At 54.5% G+C, this 16,683-nt stretch overlaps 5 protein-coding genes across 5 annotated transcripts; 2 read left to right on the top strand and 3 right to left on the bottom strand.

Moving 5' to 3' along the window:
* Positions 1 to 55: 55 nt before the first annotated feature.
* SPBR_09232 (uncharacterized protein) lies at positions 56 to 2,658 on the top strand (the record flags this gene model as incomplete). Its single annotated transcript, XM_040767358.1, has 2 exons — positions 56 to 1,043; positions 1,196 to 2,658. 2 exons carry the CDS (start codon positions 56 to 58, stop codon positions 2,656 to 2,658), a joined length of 2,451 nt encoding a protein of 816 aa, XP_040622994.1.
* Positions 2,659 to 2,941: 283 nt separating this feature from the next.
* Positions 2,942 to 6,337, bottom strand: SPBR_03578 (uncharacterized protein; the record flags this gene model as incomplete). The annotated part of the gene is made up of 4 exons (XM_040761869.1): positions 2,942 to 3,873; positions 3,898 to 4,362; positions 4,425 to 4,633; positions 5,193 to 6,337. The coding sequence occupies 4 exons, from the start codon at positions 6,335 to 6,337 to the stop codon at positions 2,942 to 2,944; spliced, it is 2,751 nt and encodes a 916-aa protein (XP_040622993.1).
* Positions 6,338 to 7,911: 1,574 nt separating this feature from the next.
* Positions 7,912 to 10,737, top strand: SPBR_03596 (uncharacterized protein; the record flags this gene model as incomplete). Its single annotated transcript, XM_040761886.1, has 3 exons — positions 7,912 to 9,786; positions 9,889 to 10,479; positions 10,558 to 10,737. The coding sequence occupies 3 exons, from the start codon at positions 7,912 to 7,914 to the stop codon at positions 10,735 to 10,737; spliced, it is 2,646 nt and encodes an 881-aa protein (XP_040622992.1).
* A 978-nt stretch (positions 10,738 to 11,715) lies between these two features.
* SPBR_03687 (uncharacterized protein) lies at positions 11,716 to 13,413 on the bottom strand (the record flags this gene model as incomplete). The annotated part of the gene is made up of 1 exon (XM_040761977.1): positions 11,716 to 13,413. The coding sequence occupies one exon, from the start codon at positions 13,411 to 13,413 to the stop codon at positions 11,716 to 11,718; it is 1,698 nt and encodes a 565-aa protein (XP_040622991.1).
* Positions 13,414 to 13,750: 337 nt separating this feature from the next.
* On the bottom strand, positions 13,751 to 14,480 carry SPBR_03848 (uncharacterized protein; the record flags this gene model as incomplete). The annotated part of the gene is made up of 2 exons (XM_040762138.1): positions 13,751 to 13,799; positions 13,969 to 14,480. The coding sequence occupies 2 exons, from the start codon at positions 14,478 to 14,480 to the stop codon at positions 13,751 to 13,753; spliced, it is 561 nt and encodes a 186-aa protein (XP_040622990.1).
* Positions 14,481 to 16,683: the final 2,203 nt, after the last annotated feature.

Raw genomic sequence — 16,683 nt, 5'->3', positions numbered from 1 at the left:
AACGAGGCCATCCCCGCGCGCTTTGCGCCAGGCCCTGTGCTCTCTACCGATCGCAATGTCTTCCCGACTACGGCAACGCTCGTCCGCAAACACAGCGACTCAGGCGGGGGCGTCGTCTTCTAGGTTGCCGTTGCGTTCATCAAACGACCGTGCAACACGACATGCATCTCTACGAACTTATGCGGAAGTCAGCGAGAGCGAGGAAGAGGAGGAGTACTACGAGGAAGACGAGCATGAACATGAGCGCGAGCAAGATTCCGACGACGCCTTCGCAGACAGTGACAGTGGCGATGGCGTGGGCGAACCTGACGACAGGAATTTCACGGCCCGGCTGCCGTCGAAACGTCAACGCCTAGACGATGCGTCCATTCCCGACAACAGCCCCTCGAAACGCCGACGCCAACCACAGCGCAGGGCAACAGCTGAATTTCTCGTTGGAGACGACGCCTATCTCTCGCCGTCGTCCGATGGCGCACCGCGGAGACGACAGAAGCCGCGCACGGTAGCTTCATCTTCGTCCGCTCCTGCACATTCTGCAGCACCTACGGCGTCTACGCCCTCCCCACGACGAAAGAGACGAGTTGCACATGATGCCAACAGGAAAAACCGCGGCGGAAAGTCGACACCAACGAAGGCTGGAAGGCAGGTCGTGATTCATATCGATGATAAGAAGAGTGCGGGTGGAAAAGGTGACGGTGTTCGCACACCAACCATGCGGGCTTTGTCGCCGCCACGCACCAACAGGCCACCATGGTCCACGCTGCCATACTTGGTTTTATCGAGCATATTTTCCTATGGCGCTGCGCCGCTCGACAACATTACGTCGGTGCGATGGCTTCTGGCTGCTAGTCGTACATGCCGAGGGTTCACAGAGCCCGCTCTGCGAGCCCTGTACGAAAGCCCACCAATGCTCACGATGAATATGGCGCACAACTTGGTCGACCATTTGGCCAAAGACCCGTCTACGACGCTTTTTGACTACCGTCAAAAAGTGAAGGCGCTCAAAATCGATGTTGGGTCGTTGGCGAGCCGCGTTTACAAGGGTCGCCATCTGGACATACCGCGCCTGGTTTCCTACTGCCCTCGCCTGGTCGACCTCGACCTATACCATTACAAAGACAGGCCTCCGTATAGAGAGCAAACAGAGAACCTGCGTTGGACCTACCCTGATGGCTTTTTGAGGCACTCGGCGCAGTTCAGCCTGCTATTACCAATACCACTGTGGACAGCGGCGGACATGGCGACCCACAGGAAGAAGGCAGCAGTGCGAGTATGGCCCCTCTTGCCCAGGCTGCCGTTCCCACCGCTATTAGGTTGAAGAGCTGGCGGTGGAACCAGCGTCTTATGGGTCGTGACCTCGATTTAGACCGAGTGCGGACACTGCACTTGTCGCCAACTTTTGCGGGGTTGTGCAAGATTAGCCTCGTCAACTACCAACGGCCGTCCCTGAATGCGAGGAATGCCGAGGACCCGGAAGTCATTGAGGCGGATCGGCAACAGGCAGTGGACTTTGCGGGACTGCTCAATGCGCTGCCCAACCTGACCCACCTTGCTGTGGAGTCATCGACGGCAGCGAACGACCTAATCCTCCCGCTGCTTCCCAAGACGCTGCAGCATCTCGAGCTGGTCAACTGCTGGGACGTGACGGCGGATCAATTTGCCGAGTACCTAGTGACACACGGTCAGGAGCTACGACAGCTGACGCTGCACTACAACCAGTCGCTCAGCCTGTCTTTTTTGTCGGTTCTGGGCACTGCATGCCCGCAGCTGCAAGCGCTGCGTATGAACCTGACGTACTACAGTCACCATGCATTTTACAACGACTCGAATCCAATGTATGACACCCTGCTGACGGCTGACGAAGTACCGGCCTGGCCGACTAGCATTGAAGTGATTGAACTTGAGCATTTGCGGAAATGGGAACCTGCTGCGGCCGAGGTCTTCTTCCAGTCGCTCGTTGATAGTGCACCACACGTACCACAGCTGCGTGTCCTTGCCATCAAGGCCATGTTGGACATCCCCTGGAGACAGCGATGTGAAATGCGAGACCGGTGGGAGGCGACACTGGATCGTGTGTTCAAGCGACGTACGACTGCGCCAGAGCCGGCCAGCTCACTGGCGTATTATGCCAAGTCGCAGAAGCATATATCGCCACGGTCCAAGGCGAAGGCACGGCATAGCGACGCGGAGCCTTCGCGGCGCAGCCACCGGATTGCCACTCATGTGTCCAACCCGTCGTCGCGTGCTAGTAGCACAACACGGGGCCTGCGCCACATGGCACCAACCAGCAGAATGTCATACCGCGAGCCGGACACGGACGAGGACATTCCGTCAAGCGATGAAGACGAAGACGAGGATGAAAATGTTGGCAAGCATACCCGGGATGAGAAAGGTAAAGGTGTCGAGCAAGCTAGTCGTGAAAATAGTGACCACGAAAGCGACAAGATGGACATCAGCGATGGTGAGGGATCATCTTCCGGTTTCAAGCGCACCCGACCCTTTGTACATGGCATGTGCGATGTAGTCGATATCCGCATCGACAACCAGAAGCCCGGCGAGATTCAATACCGCATGGTGGACTTTCTGGACAGTGACGATTCTAATTCAGACGACGAGTGGACGGGGGACGGACCCGAGGCCAACGACTACGCGTGGTGATTGCGCATGTATAGATAAAATGCATATTTTGATGTGTTAGAAGGGGCCTCCAATTATCAAATGATACCATAAAAGTAATAGTACACGTTTTCTTAATGTTTTCATTATCAACGGTAAATAAAATATAGGTGTCTATGTGTATCTGTATCTGTTTGGTGTCTGCTAGTAACTAAAATGATAACGCCAAAATAAGGCTATGCACGCTCCAAAAATGCATTGCTGCTGGATTATGTGAATGCTGTGTGATGAAATCGACTTCCCTTTTGCCTTTCACCTTCCCCGACTAGATTGTCCTTGCGGGGGCCTTTTGACGATCCTGGCCGTCTTCGTCCTTCTTTTGCTTCTGTATTGCTTCCTCCCGCCAAGCAGCGCCATACTGCCACTGCACAGCAAGTCCAGCCAGTGCCACGAACTGCAGGCTGGCACACACGGTAAACGCCAAGCCCGCGCCAATGCGGTTGATCAGCGGCATGATAAAAGTCGTGCCGCCGGCCGCAAGCAGGCAGCGGGCAAGATTGATGCTGGCCCCGGCTGCTGCTGCGCGATGCCCGGCGTGAAAGATGTCGACAAGGTACGTGGAAACGGCCGTCTGCGTGGTGATGGCGGCCCAGCCGGTGATAAAAGTTGACACTATGGGCGCGGCAATATGAACGTGGCGGTCAATGGTCCAGCCGAACATGAGCAGGGAGCCGCACTGGATGGCGGCAAATATGGGCAGCAAGCGCAGCCGGGCCTTTTCCAGGGAAACATGGGAGTCGGCGGTTCCTCCCTCGGGCCCGTCTTCTGCAGCGACGGCCGCGTTCTTGACGCGCCGGTAGTCCATGTCCAACAGCTTCCCGGCAATAAGAGTGCCGACGATCGAGCCAATACCGTTGGAAATAAACGTTAGACCAATTTGTGTTTCGGAGAGATCGTACTCTGAAGCAAAGAGTGTGGACATTGCCGTGATGCACATTTGCCAGCCAGCATAGTACGTCGCCAAAAAGAGGACGACGGGGCCCGCCTGCTTGCTGAAGAGAATGCGCAGCGGGGCCAAGACGTCAACCTTTTTGCGGTTGCTGCTGCTCCCGTCGGATGCCAGGGCCGCTGCGGGCGTGAACGGCACCTTTGTGTACTTTTGGTAGAGCCGAAGGGGATACCGCGCAAAGGGGCCGAGTGTTTGCGGGTTGCGTCCACCGTTTCCGACGAGGGCTCGCAGCGTCTCGGGGAGCAGAACTATCAGGAATAGGAGAAACACACCGCTGTAGATGGCGAGAAACCAAAAAATAGACCGCCACCCCAACGACGACCCGGCCAAAACGCCGCCGATAATGGGTCCAACGGCAACCGGCACAAGCATTCCAGCCTGAAACACGGCCATCAGGCCACCTCGGTTGGCGCGCGTACTGACATCGCCGACAACACCGGAGCCCACGGCAATTGTGCTCGCGCTGCCGGCGCTCTGCAAGCCGCGCAGGACAATGAGGGCAGCGTAGGTGCGGCTGAGGGCGAGGCCAATGCAGGCGGCTAGAAAGATGCAAAAGGTGCCGATGTAGGCGACACGGCGTCCGCGAGCATCGGAGATGGGACCCCAGAGACTGGGTGCCAACCCCTGTAGGATGAGATAAGTCGTCACGGTCAAGTTGATGAGCTCAGACGAGACGTTGAAGTCGGCCGCGATGGTGGGCAGCGCCGGGAAGTAGATGTTGGACGCAAAGCCAGAGACTGGGGAGTGCGTTAGTATACGCAGCAGATGGAAGGCTACCAGAAACTTGCCGGCCACTGACAAGTTGCGGCGATAGAGACGAGGAACACAATCAGTGCCCGTTGGCGGTTGTCAAAGATGCTGTATGGCTCTTCGATGCAATTGCTTTCGGTCGGCGACGAAGCTGTAGCATCTGGAGCCGAAGTGGCAGTCGGTAACGATTCATGGCGTACAGGTTCGTCCATGACAATAATTACGCATCTAAAGCGGTTTGCAAGGCTCTGGAAAGCCCTGTCACAGATGTGGATTCGGATTGTGCAGTCAGTTATATATGTGCCGGTGATAGTGTGGTAAAACATTGATGTAAGCCATCATGACTAGCTGCGGAGTTGAGCGCCGGAGTTGAGCGCCGGAGTTGAGAAAACCCCTGGAGCTGAGAGTTTTGGGGGGGGGGGGGGCGCTGGGCTAGGGGTCGCCGTGCTTGTTATCTCGTTGTAATGAAAGGCCCATTTGACGCGAAGCAAGGCAGAGCCAGTATGTGAGATATAGGTTCGGGCAGTTGGCGGAGTTTGTTATCGTAAAACCAACAAGCAATCAGTCTTTGGTAAGTCTAATGTATTATGCTTTTTGAGTTGTCGTGTCTCTCCTTACTTTCTAATTTAGAGTTATTCTCCCGCGAATCTCATTGGTATGATGCTGACGAGTAAAAATTCAATAAGGAGACATTGTGTTTGTCTTGTCGTGACGTCAACACAGACAACATAATTACCGGACGAGACTCTTATGAATTCAAAATTAGTCCCAAGCCGCTCAAAGTCATTCCCCATGCGTGCTGCTCGTGACTGCATACATCATAGTGCCGTATTCATCAACGCTTTCCAGCCATTGGTCAACTCGTCGTCGCCGACGTGCAAGCCCAGGCGCGTCTTGAGGATCTGTATATGGCCACAGCTCGTCAATACGCAGGCCAGCGTAATTCATGTTAGTATCCCCCGTTTCCGTCCATATGTCGAGGTGGTGCCGATAAGCTCGGTCCCAGTCTGCCACCGTCGACACCTGCCACAGTGCCTTGCTACTAGGCGCCGGCAGACCGCGCAATTCTGTACCAAGGTACGTGGGCAGCCCGTCGTGCGTCGAGAGCACGCTGTCAAACAAATACACAACGTAGAGTGTCCGCCGCTTGGCCTCGGCGACAACCCAAGCGGCCCAGCGTGGACATGCAACGTCGTGCTCGGCCTTGCACACGAGTCCGTGCTGGGAACTGGTGCATGCAATGTCCTGCAGGGCCATAATTGCTTGGCTCAGAAACGGGTCGCCCTGGTGATCGAGCTGAAAAAACAGCACAAGGGCATAGAGCAGGTATGCCTGGAAAGCGGCGAGTGACGCCCAGTGGTCGATAGCGGTGCGGGTCAGGGTCTGCTGCTGCGCGTCCGCGTAGATCCGGTCCATCTCGCGCTTTATCATGGCTGCAGCAGCCTCAGTTGGGCCTGCAACTGTCATGTCACAGGTGCGCACCAGATCTAGGCACGTCGTGAGCGCTGCTGAAGATATGCGAACGTAATTTGCCGCCGCTGGCGTCATAAGATTGTTGCTCGCGCTCAGCTGTGCCGGGTGGATAAACGGCGGGATACCGCTACCATGGATGGCCATCCCCGAATATGCCTTCAGCGAGCGGTAGAGAAATGAAATTGTTGACGGCTGATACGCCTTGACTTTCTGACCGGGTGTTGGCACATAGGCCTTCATCCAGCGCATGCTAATATCGTCTGCATTTATGGGACAAATCAACTCGCCGGCTGTCACCTCCGACACACCACCAGCGAGGCCCTTTTCAGCATAATCGGTCGAGCCGCCCACTGGAATGGTGATGGAAAATGGTGTCGGCGGATCACCTACCCGGGGATCGGAGCAAGCGTTCGTCGTTGATGTCGTCTTCGCAGATGGTTGTGGATAGACACATGATAGACGCCGGGTGAGGCAACGGCTACAACTCATTGCTTGCCTGTCGCACTTCGCCTTTGCGTGCACACATGCTCGGCAAGCTTTCTGCCGCGATGTGGCATACCGAGATGTTCTCATGTTGTCCACGGCAGATGATAGTCCCAGGATAGTGGTTCTCAGTGCACGTGACTTTTGAACGTATCACGAGTTGCCAGCTGCTACCCGGCAGTAGACAACAGTTGCCCGTCTCAGGCCATGCTTGGCTCAATCAGATTGGGTGTTATGTTTCGTATGCTAGCCCGTCACGTTTGTTACTTCATTCGCTGGACTCTGCTCATTTTATATTGGAAGATAGCAAAAGGCTCAATTATGCCCCATTGTTGTCACTATTGAGGACGGGAAAAAGTGGGACTGGCCTGACCGCGAAGCCCCTAATTGAACAGCACCTGTCCCCTCACCAGAGGAAAGCGCAAGACAGTGCGGGTTTCAAGCGCTAACGGTCCCTAGTGTACGACTTATTACATGCCAGGGATAACGCCTTTCCCTCTACTTTCGTTTACTCTGCGAATAACGCATTCGTTCGTTTTGGTATTGTGTACAAATTTTGTTTTGTACTATGGGGAAGGAGCGTATTGGAAAAGCGTGACCGCGACTTCCCGCAGCACAGAACTTCCACAGGCAAGCAACACCAAGCCAAACCACCCGGCCCGGCAGGCACGATCAACCTAATTGACACTACTATTTTGCGATTTTGCTTGCCACAAGTCAAAACTTTTGAACGACCAAACAACCTCTTTTTCGCGATAGCGAACAATGCATTGTCGTCACGTCCACTCCGCAGCCTCTTGAGCACCCCTTTTTGCGCGCGCATTCCGTACGTTATTGGGCCCTGTTCTTACCGCCACTAACTTGCAGAACCGGCGTGTCGCGTTCGCTTTGTTTCTTTGTGTCCCCCCCTGTGGTTTATAATCACAACGACGACAACATCGCTATCAACGGCATCACCGGCTACCGCAGTGGAGGGGGCAAGACACCCCAAGACAGCCGAGCCGACGCCCGGCCAAGGCGATGCTCATTCCGCCGCCAGCAAGCACTGTGACGAGGGCCAGTGACTGAGCGATTGCGTGGTGTCGTTTTGACTTCTTGAGTTGGGGGCCAGCCTTGCAAACAATCTGCGTTTGCGAAAGGGCCAGGCTCACCTCACGCTCGCCATTCGCCATTCGCCATTCGCCAGTCACCAACTTTCGTCAACGGCTGCTCATTGTCACTCGCCACACCTTGCTTTCATCAACATCGCCGACATTGTCACTGAATCTCATTCGCGTAGAAGTTGTTTTCACGTCTCTTACTCACGCGTCATCGCATCTCACCTTTTTCTTGCTCTTTTCGCTCTTTTCGCTCTTTTCTCGTCCCGTCATCGTCCCCAACTCATCCTTTCCTTTTGACGCGCGGTCCATGGCCACCGGCATCCCATGTCGTGTCTTCATACCGCAAACTGGCTCTTCCAGATGCGCACCACTTGCCACCCATCATCCTCTTCCCATTTCGCTCAATATTCGTCTGCCACACCCTTTCCTCCTCCTTCACTCCCTATAGACTTCATAACACCCTTTGCATCCACTCCAACCATGCCACAGGAACCAGGTCGCCGGCGCCTGCCGTTCCTGCACCGCAATTGGACTGCTGGTGTCACAGCGTGCCAAGAGTGGACCTCTAAACGGAAGCGCCAGTCGCCGCCAACGGGCTCCGCGCACATATCGGCGGTTCCAACAGCAAACGGCGTCGACGAGGAATCCTACATGCGCCCATTAAAACGACGACGTGTTGCCCAACCGCTGCAGGGTGCGCCGAGCTCCATTGAAGACCTCGTCAAGCTGCCCCAATGCCCTAGCGACCGCTCCAATGGTCTCCGCATCCAGGCATTCAACATCTTCCACCAGGACACCCCACGCCTGCGCTTCGCCAACGGCTTCTCTGCCAAGGAGACCTCCGAGGTCACGCGCCACAATGTTCGATTCAAGGTCACTATCTTGAGCGAGAAGTATGGCCGCACCCAACTCATGTACTGCACCGCCCAGATTGGTGCAGTTCACGCCATTCGTGCGTCCAGCGGCCCGTACGGGCTGGCGAAGCTGGTGCTTGAACCTTTCACCGTGCCACTCGAAAACATTGCTGTCCTGCATCACCATGGCGACAAGTTGGGGCTGGCCGACAAGTACATGCTGCGAGTTGAAATTGAATCCACTGCAAGCAATGAGCCATGGCCGCCGCTCGACCTCTTATCGTTGGCAGACGCGAGCCTCCACGGCAGCGACTATCGCCCCAAGAAGGCCTGTGACTGCGTGCTGTATGCCGAGTCCAGCGATTTCTTTGGCCGCCCGCGCATGCGCATTCCGCTATGGCTGCGCGAAAGTGTGCAGCACGATGCTGTTCGCACTGAATTTGTCATGGACATGGACGTCCGGTGGACGACAGGTTTTCTCGAGCGGCCGCGTAGGCACCTTAACTTGGGTGTCCTTCCGACGATTGTTGCATTGCACCCAGATGAACCGCTGCCGCCGCCTACGCTCGATCTGTGCGACCTCTGGCCCCGGCGGCAGTCCTACCGTGCCCAATTCGCGGCATCAACACTAGGCAAGAAGACCGCAAGCGCTGCATCAGACGAAACTGCAAACGCACGTGCAAATGGCCACATGAATGGCACCGCCAACGTGCCGGTGGGCGATTTGGTAAACGGTACAGCGAACGGTACAACAAATAGAGGAACAAATGAGGCACCAAATGTGACGAACGGCATCGCTGCGACGACCGACCTTTCAGGGCAGCTTCAGACTCAGATCAACCTCCAGTTGAACAGAGAGCTCAATGGTCAGATCAACGCCCGTTCCTCGGGCGCGACCGTTACAGCTGGCCCAACAACGGTCATTTCAGCCGAAGCCGCTGACGACAATAATGACGATCTGGAGTGGCCATCCACGCCGAGCCGCTCACTTCGTGCAAGGCGGGACCAGCCCGAATACAATGTCCGGAACATTACCAACAAAGCGCACAAGATTGGCGACCGGGGTCCGCGAAAACGTGGCAGCGATCTGTTCGCCAACGTCAATGGGTTCACCAATGGTAACAGCAACGGGTCGAGTTGTCATGTCAAAGTGACATATTACTATCAGCAGGATTACGCGTCTGTGGACGGCTTTCAATGTTGCATGTGTATGGCGATGAACTTGGATTTGGACCATCTGCGTCTTCACTTCCGCTCCCATTCCCAGTACATATTTCAATATGAGCACCGACCCGGTGCTCGTAGTGGCGACCACTTCTTCAAAATTGTGCATGACCTCGATTCGAGCAATGTTCGCCTGCAAGATATTGTTTACCAACTCGGCCGGCCCACTGGAGCTCTAGATATAGAAAAGTTCTTGCAGGGTGACGAGTCCTGGGTCACCGCAAGGTGCGGGCCACTCAACGACGACCAAGTCGTGAAGAACGCACAAGCGCCACGGGTAAGTTTTCCTTACCTACTTTATTTTGTTTGTGAGCAATGCTCAAAATTATACTAACATACCGTTTTCGACAAGCCAAAAATCAAATCTGCTGCATCACAGCGTGTGCCTACGCCAACTCCGGTGCCGCCAAACCTAAAGAAGAAAATTCTTGTACCTTCCACACGGCAACCGTTGTACGATCCTCTCAGCAAGGCCCTTCTCAAACCTGGGACAACGCTGAGGACGAACATCGTCGACGATAGCTGGCGCATCCACAAGCATCGTGAGATTGTCCAGGACTATACGGACCTGACCCCGGCAGAGAAGGACTTTATCCAGGAATGGGACCGCTTTATTATCTTGAAACGCATTGCCTCAGACGCCTACATCCCACGCGCCATGGTGCAGTTCATCCAGGAGAAGGGCCTCTGGCTCGTCTCGGACTTGGACCGTGCCATGGAGTTTGGCAAGCTCATGGCCGTCATGATGGCCCATGACATCTTGACCGATAGCGATGTTGACAACATTACACAAGCCATTGATGAAGCCTGGTCCCTCAAGAAGTCCGTAGCAGCTGGTGACGACCAAGCCCTCACCGCGGCTCAAAGCACGTCTGTGCCGAAAGTGTATGCACCACGCCGGGGTACAGGTGGCTGTCCCCTCTGCGGTTTCCGCTGCGCTGTGGCTGATTCGGTGATATGCTCGAACAAGGTATGTTTGTTTATCAATTTAATACCCTTGTCACTCTAACCAGCATACGTCTAAAATATTAACGAACATTCCTAGCAGTGTTCCCGCCGGCAATACCACACGGCGTGTCTAGGCCAAACGGCCATTGTGGATGTGGCAGAGCGTGGGGAATGGTACTGCAACGACTGTGCCCATCTCGCTGACCCTTCGCACCTTGTGCGGCCGCTTGAGCAGTCTGGGGCTAGGCCGGTGGCTACAGAGGTCTCTTCACGTCCGTAATCTTTACCTGTTTTCAGGTTTGCAAAGTTTTATTGGCTATTGGGTGTTTTTTCGTCCACATACATTTTTAATTGGTAGTTTCTTGTTATTTTATGTATTGGCGGTGGCTCTGGTCGTTCTGGGCACTTTTTTTTTTGGAGTTCTTACAAAGATTCCCAACAATCTCCACGCCTCATGTCAACGCTTCTCAGAGATTTTTTTTTTTTTGATTTTCTGGTTTTTGGTCGATTTTTCCGTCTCGACAGAAGGCAGGCCATTCATTTCCACTGATAGGATTGTTTGGTACTTTCCGCCATGCAAGATTAAGAAATATCCCCACAAGCTTGTTTCACACGCAAACCTGGGAACTTGTGTATCATGAAATATTGAAACCATTTGGAGACGCTATCGTACATTATGGCTCACCCGTTCGGATGAAAGGGCCCTCCTTTTCCATCTTTCAAGCTGTCCTCTTCCCAAGTATGCATAGCAAGTTAATATTGTCTTTCTTAACTAGGCCGGTTCTAACCGGTTCATACCCTATAAACACCTTTCCGTCGTCCTCGTTGCTTTCCTCTGCATTCAAGGTATTTCCTCCCTAACGACATAAAACATGCAAGTTAAAAGAAAGGGAAATGCCATCCCTAGAGAAATTCGCTGGCAAAAAAGCCATGTGAAAGCAAGTAAGGCGAGGGTACAATCATAAAGTAAAATAGCAAGCATGGCAGAAAAGCAGAAAACAAATCATCGACAGTAAAATGAACTGGAGTCATAGTAATAAACCGCGCTCTGTTCCTTTAAAATAGAAGTACATGGGGGTATTTCATACGCCTGCTTTGCCTTCCTTTCCTATTTCCCATTTCACACACTCTCCCTTTCTGTAGGTACTCCACGAGTGTACAAGTTTTGCTTCTTCCTCCTTGTTTTATCAACGCCAAAGGCCTGGCGCGTCGCCTGGCGTGTCGCGCGCCGTGGGATAACTTTGCGCTCCCGGGCAACCTATTTCGGGGGCTGGAGTTCCTGTTCCCAGCCTGCATTTTCTCGCTCGTTCCAGCGCCGAACGGTCGGCAGCATGGTACGGACCGTATCTTCGACACTCAGCCACGGACCCACGACTACTTTGAGGGCGCTGTCGTTAACCGCATCCACGCAGTTGGCCACCTCAGTCCACGCGTCGATTCGTTGCTTGGTGGCCACCATCAGCTTGGACGCAACGGACTCGGCGTCGTGGCCAACAAACGACGCCATCATCTGCTCAAAGCAAATCGCGCGCAGCTGTACAGTCATGGCTTCCAGAGGGCGGAAATGACGGGCATGGCTCCGCAATTCGGCAAAGTGCGGCATGAGCCGCTCCCACACCGTCACGTCGCCTGGCTTCCGCTCCAGATACCGTCCCTGGTTGAGAGACTTGAAGGCAATGAGATACGACATAACCATTTCTAGACTAAGCACAGCGACGAGCTTCTTTTCGGCCAGCGTCAAGTTGAGCGTTGGATTAGACGAGCCGTCGGGCTTTGTCGACCCATTTGGCATCCTGCTCTTCACAATGGCGTCGCGGTCGTGCTTTAGCTTCGTCCCCAGCTTGACGTACGTATCATAACGGCGGCGATAGTCAGAAACGGTGACGTTGCTCGTATGGTCGCTCTGGCTCGTCGGCGGCCGCTCGCTCGAACGCGGCGTGTAGCTCGAGTCACCGGGGGTGAGAACCTGCGAGGTATTGGATGTCACACGAGCCATGGGCGTGGATTTAACGGGCGTGGCGGGTCCGACAGGCGTCCGCGAGGCAGAGACACTCTTTTCTGCGACTGTCTTTGGGTGTTTGAAGGAAGACGACGTAGCTGATAAGGGTGGCAGTGGCTCGTTTGTGGAATTGTCAGACGGCGCAGGCCGCTTCTTTGTGATTTGAGCCGGAGATGGTGTGTTTTCGAGACTGACAGACCGCTCGGTCTGTTTCAGTGGCGCCTTCAACGGTGTCTGTTGAAGGGCAAGTAAGCGGAGCACCCTCTTAACGTTCTTTTTCTTGTATTTCAAGACAACGATAAGAGACCGCTTAGAGGACGAAGACTGTGAAGAGGACTCCTTTGCCTCTTTGTGCGAATCGTCCTTTGTCTGGTGGCTTTCCTTGTGCGACACCTCTTTGAGAGGGGCGTCACCCATGTCGGTATCCGTGACAGGCCGGAAAGGTTTCTTTCCTGCAGATGGTGCATGGCCTGACTCGTGGCTCGACTTTGATTTTGGCTCGCTGTCCTTCGGTACATTCTTCAAACGAGACAGTTCCTGCTCAACTATGGCAGGCAGTGTGGGGGAAAGAAGAGGTGGTATGCGTAACGGCGACTCATCTCTTTTGCTGGAGTCTGCTATGCCAGGGCCTTTAGACTCGCTGGAACGGGGCTGTTTCGTCGAGCTAGAACCGCGTTCGGGGTTGAAATGGAGTGGGGAAAGGATAGGCGGCAGCGCCGATACTGGCCCACTACCGTCGTCGGGAGACCGCGACCGGTCGCGGTTCCGATTTGTGTGGGCTTTATGCCCGTTGGTCTTGGGTACAGGTGGCGAGAGTGACGAACGGCGGCCGGCGTCGGTGCGACCTCTCTCCTTCTCCTTGTCTCGTTCTCGGCCACGGTCTCGATCCCGGTCGTGGTCCCGATTCCGTTCGCGCTGACGTTCACGTTCACGGTCATGATCCCTATCGCGGTCCATGTCGCGGTCGTGGTCGCGATCACGGTCTCGATTTTTGTCACGGTACCGATCGTAATCCCGGTCCCTGTCCCTGTCCCTGTCCCTGTCCCTGTCCCTGTCCCTTTCCTTCTCCCGATCTTTGTTGCGTTCCCGATCCCTCTCCCGGTCTCTGTCGCGGTCTCTGTCGCGGTCTCGATCCCCGTCTCTATCTCTGTACTTGTCTCGTTGTTTAGCCTGTGATGTTTGCCGGTTTGCGGTGGGCTTTGACCTATCGTCTCGTCGATTATTAAGATCGAGGGGACTTGGTGGGTCGTGAATACGGTGGTTTGGCTTAGAAGAGGAGGCAGCCGGTGGTGAATTAGAGGTCATGGAGGTATCCGACCTCGAGCGTTTGTGCGGTCGGTTCGCTGCGTCGTTAGTGTCGGCTATGCGCTTTCTGCCGTCAGCTGCGCTGGGGCTGCGAGCACGCCTTGGAGATTTTGAAGGTGAATGTTGTTTTCTGTGCATGTTAGCCTTTGCCATTCACTGGCGGTCATTGGGTCTAGGATCAATAATGCCATTGCATAATTCACTTACCTGTCGCCATTGTATTCCGGTTTCGGAGGCAGATGCTGCCGATCAACATAGGAGGCCATAGCTCCTTCGCTTTTGCGCAGATTTGTGTCTGGTTTGGTTGTTGTGGCGGGGGTGTTTGTTGGTGAACCAGGTAGTTTTTTCTGATTCTTGCTTTGTTGATAGTCTTTAAAGGACATCTTTGTTACGGGCTTCTTCGTCTCGCTCTTGTTGCCGGCCCCCGCAGGGCTACCACCGGGCAATGCTATGTTGGTCGACGACGTGGCTTTGCCGCGTTTGTTTTTGGTGTTGTTCGGGTCGTCTTCGGTTTCCAGTTGAATGTCAAAATAGGGTCGTGTAAGCAGGATGCCACGGTCAGCTTCAGACACGAATGTGGTGTACTGCAGTGGCGAGGTATTGGGCCACAGGCCTGGAGGCACTGGGTAGCGGCCGGTGGCGGATACAGAGAGGTGGTACGGCCGATCGGGCAGGATGCGCTGAACAAGCTTGTTGATCTCCTGCGCTGCAACATCCATATTTCAGCCTCGTGATTATGCGCCAAACGCAGCGAGTCCTTCTCTTGCAAGCCCCCCTCCTCCTGGCCAAAGCAATGTGCTGGAGTCCACTGTGCCAAGGTCCGCTCTGATCATGAACTCTCGTTGCCGTGTGCTAGTCTCTCTGTCGGCAAGAGACACATTCGCCGTGTGGGTCGCAAGGCGCGATGGGAGTTTGATATGGGATTCGTGAACATCAAAGAATGTGGGCGATCATCGTTCGTGAGGCGCCGCTTGGGTGGTAGTCGTTGCTATCATACGCGCCTCTGCATGGGACACTGGTCAAGGCCAGTCGCTTGACGAGACCGCCGAGGTTGCTAGCTGAGTGCGCACCGCAAACGACCCAGATAAAACGGCAGTGCTTCGAGTCCGGACGCTCGCAAAGATCGGTCTTTCTGTGATCGACAAAAAGTCGCACAGGAGACTGGCCAGAAGACAACGTTAGAATGACTGATGAAAAAGGCGATCGGGTTACGTCGACTAGTTTTGATGCGCCGCCTACGTCACAGCACTGCATAGCAAACGTGAAAGGCAAGGCGGGTGACAAGCTCTCTCCACCGGCGGGTCTCTACTAACAGTTTTCTGGCAGGAAGTCCAATCGTAGCCGTGGGATCGGCCTTTGGGACACGCGAGACGACGACTCGGTACGTACCGGCGTGGGCGGACTCGAGGTGGTAGTGTCGAGGCACTTCGCGACGGGAAAAGTGACAGGCTAGGTTGGTATGCGCGACGCGACTGGGCCGTTCGTTCGCTCGTTGACAGGGCGTCGTCGTTCGGAAACCAAAAGCTAACTTGGGACAGTTGCTAGCACAGGATGACAAGAGGACAAGAGCGACAAGGCTGGGAAAAGCGGCGGGAAACGAATCGCCAAGCGCGCGACGTGTGTCTGGGCCGCGGCTATCGGCGATGAGAGTGAGAAAGATCGAGCATGCCCTCTACTGCGGTACGTCGTCGAAAGAGAGAGTACCGTCGGGCGTGAAGGAATTGGCGACAAGGTGGGACGACAGCCGACACGAGTGGTGGTGGTGTCGGTGGTGTTGGTGGTGGTGGTAGTATTCGTATGTTATATGGCGGAGAGAGAGGACTGAAGTGTGGATTTGCGACGGGTGAGCGAGCGAGAGGTATGGAGAGAGGGATGGCCAGAATTGGATTGGCGGTTTAGGGGTGTGGGTAAACGCAAGACCACTGGCGAGGACAAACTACTGCCGTGCTGGGCAAGGTCCCGCTTGTTGTTGGCGGTTTAGAGAAAAGTGGACCGCGGTTATCTGGTCGTGTCCCCTTGTTATTGTTGGTGGTGTCGCAAGTTTTGGTGCGCGCGAAGGAGCAAAACGTGGAAACACAGCAGAGCCAAGAGGCCCAATGAAAGGCCCAAGATTGAACGGTCGTAAATCCCCGAGCGCAGGAATACTGCCGTGCGGGGACAGAACTGAGTATGGGCCCAATGTGCAAATGAGTGCTAAAAGTTAACAGGAGAAGAAGAAGAATGTGAAGAGGACAGAAGACAGAAGTTGAGATGGAAGAAATTGAAACAACAGGATCTTAGAACGAGGAAAGAGCAAAGCAGGAGAACGTCACAGAAGGAAGCTGCGGTTGGGGAAACGGAAGGCGCAAACGATCGGCACTTTGCGTTGTCGTTGATCTGTGCTTGTTCTTAGCTGCCGAAGGAAGGCGTTGTTCTGGGAAAGCGCGAAGGGACAGTGCATCGTAAGATAGCGCTAACAGAGACACTGCATTATGGCGCAAGAAGAGGTTCAGTGCCAGAGGTCAGCTTTCTTCGACGCATTTCTACTCCATATTCTATTTGTTCTGAATGAAGCCTAATAGAAGCAGCACCAACAAATGCGCAAATCGACGACAGGCCAATCACTGGCAATCCGTCGAAAGGGCAGAGGTGAGGAGGACGCCACCATGCCTTCCGTTTTGGGGAGCCCTCAATTTATTGAGGGAACAACCAATTGCGTTGCTTAAAAAGAACAAAGCGCTCGAGGGTGAAGTCAACAATGGTCAGGCACAACGTTTGTGGAGACCGAAAACGGTACATCTAAAGACACTACAAATCCGCGGCAACACACATCAAGATAACAACCATAATGGGCACAGTCTGTGCTATCGCCATTGTAGATTCCGAATTTGATCTGATTGTCTTCGTTGGGTATTTTAACTCTCCGTCGAGCATAGCCACGCT

Source organism: Sporothrix brasiliensis, assembly GCF_000820605.1.
Source record: "Sporothrix brasiliensis 5110 chromosome Unknown Cont14, whole genome shotgun sequence".
NCBI classification, from domain to species: Eukaryota; Fungi; Ascomycota; class Sordariomycetes; order Ophiostomatales; family Ophiostomataceae; genus Sporothrix; species Sporothrix brasiliensis.
Note: the sequence above shows the minus strand (reverse complement) of the source record. Positions and strands in the feature narration are given on the sequence as shown.